Below are 12150 nucleotides of genomic sequence, written 5' to 3'. Positions count from 1 at the left end.
TTTTGGAGCAGTTTAAGAAGAAAGCTCGGCCTATAATTTGTTGAGACTATTTATGAAAGTGTTAGTTGCATGTAATAATACTGTAGCCTTTTGCCTGACTAAGTTTTTGCTTACAATAGCGATAACTACATGTATATGCATGATACATTTATTCAAAGTTTTGCCTTCAAAAATGCATCAAAAATATTCTGTCTGTAGATTTTCCATTTTTTGTCAAGTTTGACTTATCATTGATTTGTCAAGTTTTTATGAAATAATTAAATACAAGAACATTGTAAATAGCTAGAGAATGTGCTCTAATAACAACTATGTTAAACTGTACATAATTGTAAATGTTGTATTCCAATGTTGGCTTGCTATGATTAATGCACGTTTTTGGCCTGAAGCAGTTTTGACAATAGTGATATTCAGCCAAATCGGGTAAACCAAGATGCGTTCAAATCTTTAAAAAATGTCTATGTAAGCTACCCTGTTATAAGACATCATAATAGACACACTAATATATAAATGTATCATACATAGGAAGCTTGATCGTAATTTTCTTAATGTGTACCAAAGTATTGAAGCAAAATTTTACAATAAATGGTTTTTAAATTGAGAATAAAGTTCATTGGCAAATGCTTAATTTATTAAACGTGTCATTGCTTTCAAAGGGACAGTCATCAAATTTTTAATAAAATTATTTCACACAAAGATTAACCTCTGGTCACTCTAATTACAGATTCTGTGTAATGATTGGCCGTAGTCTTCCACACTATTCCTCCCCATCCTGTAGCACCATACACTCCATTCAGTTGAGATTGTAGACAGCTTTTGAACCACCAAGCACCTACATCATTCAGACATAAACAATACAAGGTAACTATGTAGTTTATATAAATTTTCAATTACCCAACTTGAATATAACTAATTCCGTTAGCAAAAAGGTAGTTGCGCAAGCAAACTAACGATGACATGCAAAATCTAAACTGCCTTTTTCACCAAATGGTACTGAACAACATAAGAACATTTTTGGAAGCTTAATCGTACATGTACATCAAGATATATATATATATATATATATATCTTGATGTACATGTACGATTAAGCTTCTAAAAATGTTCTAATGTATATATATATATACATGGTATATGTGGTTTATACTGGAAGCTTTTTATACTGGAAACTGGTTTTATGGAAGCTTAATCATACATGTATGTATATATATATATATATTTATATATTATATATATATATATATATATATATATATATATATATATATATATATATATATATATATATATATATATATATACAGTAGATGCAGTATGCACAGTCTCTTGCATGAAAGTGCTCAATATTAAAATAGAGCGATGTAAAATTGGGTGAAGCCAAAAATGCACGCCAAAAAGTCATTGCTGTTCAGCCAAAATACACCATGGCAAAAGAAAACCTGCAATGAGTTATTTGACATTACTATGGGAAGCTATGATGGGGCGGAATGCTGTGAGCTGGTTGGAGCCTATATACTCAAGCAGATCCAAGATGAGATAGGCAATACTTTCGGTTTATATCGAGATGACGGCCTAGGAATAACCAACAAGACCCCAAGAGAAGCTGAGAAAATCAAGAAAAAACTCTGCTCTATCTTCCACAAGAACGGACTACGCATAACTATATCGGCGAACAAAAAGGTGGCCAACTTCTTAGATGTAAACCTAAACCTGACGACCGGTATACGCAGAATTTACCACAAGCCTAATACACATCCACAATATGTACACGCCAAGTCCAATCATCCACTTGGAGTAATAAACAATATACCACTAGGTATAAATAGGAGACTGAGCAATTTGTCATCAGACAACTCCACATTTACCACCGAAACTGACATATACCAGCAGGCACTCAATCTAAGCGGACACAAACACAAGCTTGTGTTTCAGCCTGCCCCGACAAACAATGCGCAAAACAGAGACAAGAATACCAGACGAAGACCGATACTATGGTACAACCCGCCATTCAGTAAAAATGTAGCTAGTAACATCGGTAAGATTTTCTTTAATATCCTGGACACAGAGTTCCCTAAATCACACGCTCTTCGTAAGATCTTCAATAGAAACTTTGTGAAATTAAGCTACAGCTGTATGAACAATGTGAGCAGTATCATTAGCGCTCATAATACCAGATTGCTGCAGCATCACAATGAGACACCTATAACTACAGAACCAAGAGAATGCAACTGCCGACATAAGAATGGCTGCCCACTACAAGGAAAGTGCCTGAGCAAGTCAATTATATATAAGGCGACAGTCACCACCAATGATCAATCTGCGGACGAACATTACATAGGATTGACTGACACCACATTCAAACAACGCTATTACAATCATATGACAACCTTTAGAAATGTAGAGAAAAGATCAAGTACCGAGCTCAGTAAGCACATATGGACCTTAAAAGACCAAGGCATAGAATATAACATCAAGTGGAGCATAGTCAAAAGAGCTACATCATACAACAAGACCACAGGCAGATGCAACCTATGTCTGTATGAGAAATTTTATATTATATACAATCCTAACATTGCTACCTTAAACAAACGCTGTGAACTAGTTTCAACATGTAGACATGCTGGCAAATTCCTTTTAAGCAAATTTAAGACTTAACTTTTAAGCTTCTGCATTGTTGAGGCTTTAAATCGTGTTGCTTGCTAATTTTAATCCTACGTATCAGTGGTGTATTTAGGTATTTTAAGACCTACGCTTTTATTTCCATCTATATATAAGTCGTTTTCAGCGCTAACAATTTTATCTGATGATTATTGCATGGCAATATGAAACTATTAGTAATAAAGTTGTTTTAAACTTAACTTTAACTTTCATTTTCACCCAATTTTTATATATATATATATATATATATATATATATATATATATATATATAGCTCTGAGCTGCACTGATGAGGCTTCAATAGCCGAAACAGTACTGTCTGTAGCATGAGTATATATATATAATTTATATATAGTGAGGTATATATCGAAGTACATATAAATATTTGTTTATACAAACATATACCAATATATATATACATATATATACATATATATATATATATATATACATATGTAAATTCGAAAGTATGTCTCTTCCTCCAGCTATAGATCTTAAAATCTGGATAATAATATTCTGTTGTCTGATGGATTTGAACTCTCTACAAAAACAGCAACAAGATTAATATGCGTACGCTCTACCACTGAACCACCACGATTTAATGATTAGCTGTGCTATCATATACCGCATACTCCATATGCGTGCTAATTATTTTAGCCTTATGTTTTTTACCGAACATTTTGAGATTTAGTCATCTCGGAGCTCAAATCTAAACTTGGCTCTTCACCAAACTGGAGCACGCGTGTAGCAGTTAACAAAGCTCCGGCAATGCATGGAAATATTTGGTAACAAATGGGAAGCATTTCACGATGCATAAATTCTTCACACAAAGTGAGGAACCATCTGGGACAGCGCCTTCTCTACTAAAAAACATTCCTAGGGAGATAACCCTTGCTGTCGAGTTACCCTAAATGGTTTTAGTGGAGACTTTCCTTTAAAGAGTAAAGTAAACATGCCATTGCTGTTTATATTTTCTTTTTCTTACAATCTTTGATGTAACTGATCTGTTGCATCTTTAACTGTTTTATTATCATTCTTATTGAATTTTTAGTATTGTATTTTAGCCTCTAATGTCTTTGATGTTTCAAGAGCTAAACATACCAAAGGTTTACTTTTGTTTTCTATTTCCAACATCATATATAGAACACTTTTGATTAAAGTTTAATACGATCTATATCTACTCATTCCTATTTATACTATACTGTATACAGTACAGCTTATGATGTAAAACGTTAAAAAATAATTTACTGAAAAAAAAAAATTTATTGAAGTTTTTTTCTTGTTTTACAACGGATTAAAAAATTTACATAGTTTTATTTTAATGGGACCGAGTGTTTTGGATTTAGAACAACTTGGTTTTTAAACAACCTTCCTACACAATGCTGAAAGTTATGAAATTGTAAATTTACAGTCGTTTGAAAACCTTTAAAGGTGTTTATTTTTAATTTAGTTGTCTTGCACAAAACCTTTTTGTTGTGATATAAAGTTTGAAAGTTAAAGTTGTTTGAAAAAGTTTAAAAACCTTCACAGTTTTTTTTATTTTTTTCTTGATTTATTTCAAATACACAATACTCTTTTCTCACAATATGCAGTTTGAAATTTAGAATAGCAACTGTTGCTATATGTTAAATAAAAATAACTTATACGTAATTATACTAAATTATAATTATATAAAAATAAAATGGTCTTCTTTATTACCTTATTTAATGAAAAACTTTTCATTGTAACCATAGCTAAACAGCAAATATTTAGCCATTACTTGCAAATTACTTTACAGTTTAATATATTTACAGTTTTATTTTCTTCCTAATTAATTTCAGCAAAACACTTTTTTCATGATATAAAATTTAAAAGCTGTAGTTGTCTAAAAGAGCTTGAAAACCTTTACAGTTGTTTTCTTTTTTCTTCTAATTAATTTGAACTGCTTAAAAATTTTTTCTCATGATTTTAAGTTTGAAAACTACAATGGTAAATGTTGTATCTGTGTGTTATATGAATTTGTTTTGGTCCACAGACATTTTTATTACTCGGGCAACGCTGGGTGTTACAGCTATTATACGTATATATATATATATATAAATGTATGTATATATATATATATATATATATATATATATATATCGGTTTTTAAGTAAAGAAAGTGCACTAGCAGTACAAACCTGCGATAGCAGCAGCACAATTGTATGAATCATCATCGTCATTGTCCCGATCGGGAGTGCTGAATTCCATTCCATCGTGGTAAAACAAAGCAGAGCTATCTAAGCTTCCTTCATAACCAGCATTACTTATCTGTTACACCAAAAAAGAAACATTTTTAATCAACATATATAAGATATCATTTTAATCCTTTATCATACTGTAGTTATATCTATTTTGCTTCTATTTTCTCCGTTAGAAATGATGGCATAAAATTGTGTAAACTGACTAAGAGAGCCCAAAAACTTGACTGGCAATGTGCACTAGATCTTGAGGGTTACAGAAATATATCCCATTAAGATATTGGCAAAACTTGAAGTGAATTTAATTCTCTGATTGTCAGATGTGATACCAGACAGGACATACAGTATATGATTGGTTTTGGGTTAATAAACTTTTCCAACAAATCTGTAAGTTAGGTTGTGTGTGTATGAGAGTATATTTTATTAAATTGCTAGCAACCCTAATAGTTTACTACTTCCTTCATTTTTTGTAAAAAAACTTAAAACTTTGTTAAAAGTTAAAAATATAGAAATTTGTAATTATATAAGTTTATTAAACACTAATTCAACTTATGCTGGTTAACTGGCGTTACAGATTGCACTTTGCTTTTTACCAAGTGATCAAAGAAATAAATCTGTACAACAACTGTTTTATTTAACAAAGAAAATTGGGAGATTGGTGCATCATTACTATCATTTTGTTGTTTTTTTAGAACAGTGTTTTAGGCTGATAGAAAATTTCAATTCATAATGATAATTGTAAATACAATCTCAAAAACAAAGTTTCTTGAAAACTTACAAAAAACCTCTTCAAACCTTTTCAAACCAATTTGTAAAACTTTGTATTAGTCTATTTAGAAACTTCAAGCCTAGTTTTTCTGTCTTATTGATTTTAATGATGAAAGAATGTGCTTAATGAAGCGAATTGTTGGCACTTTTATTCCTTAAAGTTTGCTTAATTTTAATTAAATCTTTTGCTATGGACCTACTTATCTAAAGTTACTTACTAAGAAAAAAATAATAATTAAAAATGGCAATTAAACCTTATTGTAACTTTTAAACAATATGGCTTATAACAATTATTTATAGACAGCCAGCACTGCTCTCAGCGTTTTGCCACCACATTATCACAATTATCCGGTAAATTCTAAAGGTGACTAGGTAATGTAGTGAGTGTGTTTTTGACTTTAGATCATATGCCTCAGGTTTTATTCCTGTGTTAGGTAGTCTTTTTTCTAATGCTCTTAGCGTGGCTTTAGATAGACATACAAACAGACAGACATGTATCTTATTATAGTCAAGAATCACGAGTATATATATACAGCTGTTCTGTTTATACCATTGCTTTCAAGTTTTAGATAATACATGTTCTATAAATCACAAATATGAGAATAACTTGTAGTTTTTGTCTCATTACCAGCATACAATCATTTTCTTTTGTTGGAATGTACTATGTACATACTTATTCCTGAAAGTGGTTTGTATCTTTCCTAGCATACATTCATTTCCTTATGTCCCTGTGAATTATGTAATCCCATTCAGCTTGCAGTTGTAAATCTCACTGCTGGCATTATTTAATTTTCACATGACCTCATCTACTCACAATTGCGTCATAGTTGTCTCTCCCTCACTAATAACATTCATTTATTTTCATGCCTCTCTATGTGCTGTGTACTCACATTTAGCCTGTAGTTGTCTCCCTCACTGTCAATTAAAAATCTCGACCAGGTTCCTGACTTTGTAGTCGCATCAGCTGCTTTAAGAAGAATGTTCAGCTTCTTATTAGACTGAGTTAATGCGTGAATCTTATCTAGTCCTGAAATATAATAATATGAATAATATTAAAGCAATACAAATTTAAATGCAGGCTTTCATACATTATGAAAATATTAACTTTGGTCATGATATCCACAAGGATGTCCAGTTTGTTTTAGCATTACGTTTAGCATTGAAGTAGCAAAATTAATTGTTGAATCAACTGATTAGTGTTCAATTTTTTTAATTAATTCACAAAAACTTACAGGTTTTATATATTTTACAACACAGGCAGAAAAGACTTGAATGTTATGTTTTTATTTATTTGTTTGGGTGTCTGTTTAAACATCAACCTCGGAAAAAACATCTATTGTGTAGATGATAACGTGTGTTAACTATTTCGCTACCAAATTTATTTCTAGCTTTGCCCGAATTTATGTTTTGTGTTCACACAAATGTTGACATAGCGTCACTAAGTTTGTGTTAACTGGAGAAATAAATAATTTATCCACATACCGTAAAAAGCAAGTTGTTGAAAAGACAATTTTTCATTTGAAAATTTAAAAAAATCTTAATTCAACGCCATTTGAAATCAGCAAAAAGTTTTACAAGCTATACCAACATTATTTTGCTAATGATTTCATTATTGGTATTTCGATTGTCGCCTTATTATTCGGTTACTTGTACAATTTTTTCCTGGAATACATGCACCAAAATAATTGGAATCACTCAATATAGAGTTAATGGAGTCTCAATGACGAAGAATGTTAGAAGCTTATACGGCTTAAACGATAGCAGTGTTATTTTTGTCTGTGTTTTTTTTTTGCGGTGAACTTCTGTTTGATAATGAGTGAGCAGCTAGTGAGAGGCCTGCTAATTATTCTATATTGTTAGCAACAAGCTTGCTTTTATGGAGACCAATTCTTATTGGTTTATCTGAAGTGAAAGCTGAGTAATTGTAAACAAACTAACACACTGTCTAAAATCCGATGTATTGGCTTCCGGCCATAACGTGATAGTAACCCTAGCCAATACATCAGCTTGTGGTAGTGAAAGAGTAATAATATACTTGAAAAGAAGATAAATCCAACTTTCATACCTAGCCAGTACTCTCCTGTTATGGTACCAAATCCTTCTTTATAATGCAACCAGTCTTGGTAAAAATCGACCTTGCCATCGAAACGTTTCTGGACAATAGTCCATCCATGGCCATCAAAAAAATCACACCAAACATATAATGGTTTGAAGTTGCTGGTAGGGGGATCTATTAGGTAGACTCCAGAAGTAGCTGATCCATTTTCGTAATGTTCTTGGCAATCTAACAAAACATTTTTTAAAAGCTAATATTATGTGGGCTAGTATAGCAAATGCCTAAATAGTACTTCACAGTGTAACATAGTCAATTTTTTTCAGTAATGAGATGTGCTGCATGCAAGAAAAAAGGAGATTACCTTTGGCTATAGACAGTGTTTGTGTTGCATCTTTTTCTGTCACTGCTGACATCGACCTGGCTTCTGTAAATTAAAATGGTTTAAAAGATAATTTTTTTATAAACTGATATACTGATATACTCTGATACATTTACCTGGCACAGGGATATCCATGAAAAGTTTGCTACAAACCAATTTGACTATGTCATATTGTTGAAACTTTCTGTGATATAGAGGTATTCAATATTCTTACTGTTTCAAGTTTGACTGATTAACTTTGCATGTTAAAATGATTTATTTCTAAACAAAAGAAAACATGAACATTTGAACCTTGCAATTCATGTTGTACTGGTTAGACAATAAGCATATTTTGAGAAATTATGGCCATTTATAGCAAATTACTCTTAACAAGACTGAAATCCTGTCACTCACTACTAGAACGAAAACAATTTTAATAGACAAAGTATTCAATTACCACTCATTTGCCACCATGTTGTGATCTCTCTTTTCATAGTTTCTAATGATAATCTTCGTACTGTAGATTATGTGTAAATATTTCTATAAGCAGTTTTTGACTTTGAGAGTTTATGTAAGCTGGGCATTTTGCAAAAAATAATTATCATCAGGACTCCAAATATCAAGCTGATTGTACAAGGAGGGATTGATTTTATAGAAGCTAGTAGAGTTATATAGAAAACAATGCATACTTTGTAGAAGTCATGTATTACCTGGTGTGGTGGTAGAGCTGGTCATTACCGGATGACTTTTAGAAGCATCAGAACGACATGACTTAAGAGTTTGCAGCAATCTGTTTAGTGTAAGCTTTGCCAACTCTAAGTTTAGAGACTTCAGGTGATCATCGTTGAGTTCACGTTTAAACCTGTCAAGGTCAGGGCAATCAGCCTTTAGAAGTTGATGAATAGTAAGGATTTGCTGTTGATAAAAAAACAAGTTTTGCTCAACACTTCCAGGTTCAATAACATTAGATTGTACAACTGATATTAGCAGAATGAGCAGGGTGGTTTGTGGAAAAGTCGACATGGTAAAGTTGTCAAGTTTCTACTGCTCTAATCACTTTGCATCCTGTAGTTATATACTAAAAGAATGAGCACATGATTAGCTCCTCTCACAAGCCAATCAAAGCATTGGCATTGATCAAACTTGTATTTATTTGTGGCTTAATGTACAACAGACCACCCACATTATCCTATGACGTTGGTGGACAAAGTTCACCATAATAAGAGTAGTAACCAGGAAGTAGACTGCATGTCACCTGCTTATCAACATTATGTTGACTGAGTAAATATTTTGTAACATATTTGTAACGTCAAGCTGGTGACCGGTAAGATAAGATTAGTAGTGTCAACAGAAAAGTCATGCATTTGATACTGTGAAGTTCATCATGCTGCAATAAAGAACTCCATACAGCAGCGGATGCTGACATCCATGTTTTAGTAAGAAACATTCGCATGTAAATCACATAAACAAAGTTGTTGAAGATAATGTTGACTTTCGAAAATGTTTTTGACGAAACAAATATTATTACTGAGCTGGGAACTGCCATAAAATGCTAAAAATATAACTTGGATTGCCTCTGATTGTGATTAAATAGCCTGATTGCTAACAACCATTTCGGGCTCCAATCAAACTAACCCAGTGACATTAAACCATGCCTTGTTGCAATCTCATATACTAGTTCAATTAACATTCTGGTCAAAATAATTTATTTTCAATTCAAATCTTAAACTGTGATGTATCAATTCTAATAGAATAACAATTTATTTTAGCAACTATTAAGAGCATTTATCTAACCTAACTGAGTAATTAAGTATTCAATCATCACTGATTAAGCGTGATGTACACCCAATACTCTTCCACTTACGGCTTGGTCGGGTCTCAATTAGGCCAATTTTGTCTTTTTGACATCAACTCAACCTCAATGCACACAAACAAACAAAAACCAAGTTACTATAAGCTTATACTTCAGAAATATGTAATTGAGTAGCATGAAGGCATACCAGTCACTATGGCGTTTAATTGAGGAGCGACAAACTTTATATAATAAATATAAATAGTTTAGGTCCCCGTTTTTTGGCTTCTCTGCGCTAGTGAAGTAAAATGGGTAAAACCAATCAGCTCGGTTTTGCAGTACAGAAGGCACATATATGCTAAAGTAATCAAAGCATCAAAGCATAACACAGAACCAAAAACTTTTAGGACCATTTTTACCGAATTACTTCAAATTCGTTAAATAAAAGATTCACCTAGTAAATTTTAGTACCTAAAATACTTTGACTATAAAATTACATTAAATAATTTGTAAAGTTTGATTAATTTTTCCTAAACCATGTTTTTTTATTAGTTTTGCTGCTAAAAAATAATGTTAACTCATTTTTCCAGGTTTGTAATGATAAAAAATTGACTAATAATTTTAAAATTTTGAAATACAACTAAAACCAAATATGTTTTTTTGTCGCTGTTGTTGAATTTTTCCAATACTAACATTAATCTCTGACTAAACTCAAACCGAATATACAATTGTTCAAATAAGACATGCAAATGAAATTTATGAGTTATTCACTGTCAGAAACAATAGAAACTTGCAAAAAAAACCTTCTGTCGTGAACCAGAGGATTTATTTTGTAGTTAAATTGGTAACAATCGCTTATATTGTAGTACACTTGCCTTGCTGGTTAAAGTACAAATGTAGCTCACACACACTGACTCCCTTCAAACGGTGGGATGTATTTTATTAGCAGACACTTCGCTGTTTTTCAGTTAGTGGTGAGCATTAGTAAATATATGCTATACTTTGTTACTTTATCTAGTGAGTTGGTTTGAAAAAACCAATAGGCATGTCTCATTCTCCCTTCAAAATCCCCTCGCTGGAGATACTGACAATAACTTTTAATTTCGTGCAGTATATTTGCCACACTTTATGTATAAGAAAAGGTTTTTTTGTATTCTAATTGTATTCTATGTTTATATACTGTTTATTTCCAAATTGAGTAAAATTGTCATTTGTAGAGCTTCCAGTCTCATGGTAAGGTAGAATCAACATTATTAGCTGGATCAATGACAACCTTGTGCTGATTTTTTAAATATCAAAGCTGCAATTAAAATTCTCAAGTAAAGGCAAACACAGATATGGCTGCAGCCAAAGGTAGTTTCTATTAAACTGAGAAAATCCTGGTTAAATAGGTATATTTGCTAACATTGCTCTGACAGAGGTCATGTTTTTCTTTGAAGAATGATTATTATAATTATAGTTTTGATCTGATTGTGATCACAGTTAATAAAGATTAAGTAAGTAGTTTCTGCTGCTTAATACTGGTAACTTATAAATAGTGTATGTCATCAGCAAGCAAATGCATACAAAATGATGGCTGCTACTTTCTTATCTGCCTTATATAAACAGTTTTAAAAGAGTCAACTTTTTATCAGATACAGCTGCCACTCTCTAGTTCAAACAGGAGTGTTATCACTTCAAACCCTAGATTCGGACTGCAATAAGATATTGGTAGTGGATCAACAAACATTCCTTTCAATCAATTATTTGCCTGCCACAACATTGCAATATGCTGCTAGCTGCATGTTTGTTTTCATAGCATAGACTGTACTCTCAGTAACTGTTTGGCGCCAGCTTCAAACATACATAATGATGCTGATGTACTAAATATAAACGTATAACACTCACGATATGCTTTGCCATTATTAGACTTGCGTTCGTAAAATGCAGTCTATTTTTGTTTTTCATTGACATTTCTAGACTAATAATTTTATGCTTATTTTTCCATTTTTAATGTTTGTTACAAAACTGGGCGCTGTATTTATTTTCCGTTCTTTTTGTTGGCCAAAACATTGATCCCTGTAACATATATGATGACGCTTTGGGTTAACTATTGCTCACATAAACTTGGTCTTGTAGTAGACTTGTGAGAAAAGGTGGATAATGTAAAGATAAGATGAATATATTGTTCTGAATCTCTCAACCTCAAAATTAGTCAGAAGTAAAAGTTAAGGACAGTTTTAGTGAATCAACACCATGATGGGCCACTTTCTCATGGATTTGGAAGTAAAATATATTCATATAAATTATATCAGTATAGTTTT

General features: G+C 32.0%; 1 protein-coding gene across 1 annotated transcript; it reads right to left on the bottom strand.

Annotated features, from left to right (window-relative positions):
* Nucleotides 1-340: 340 nt before the first annotated feature.
* Nucleotides 341-9078, bottom strand: LOC137397185 (microfibril-associated glycoprotein 4-like). Its single transcript, XM_068083473.1, has 6 exons — nt 8766-9078; nt 8059-8121; nt 7707-7925; nt 6532-6668; nt 4814-4943; nt 341-829 (listed from the first exon to the last, which is right to left on the bottom strand). The coding sequence occupies exons 1-6, from the start codon at nt 9076-9078 to the stop codon at nt 696-698; spliced, it is 996 nt and encodes a 331-aa protein (XP_067939574.1). The 3' UTR covers nt 341-695.
* Nucleotides 9079-12150: the final 3072 nt, after the last annotated feature.

The sequence above is a fragment of the Watersipora subatra genome, chromosome 5 (assembly GCF_963576615.1).
Source record: "Watersipora subatra chromosome 5, tzWatSuba1.1, whole genome shotgun sequence".
NCBI classification, from domain to species: Eukaryota; Metazoa; Bryozoa; class Gymnolaemata; order Cheilostomatida; family Watersiporidae; genus Watersipora; species Watersipora subatra.
Note: the sequence above shows the minus strand (reverse complement) of the source record. Positions and strands in the feature narration are given on the sequence as shown.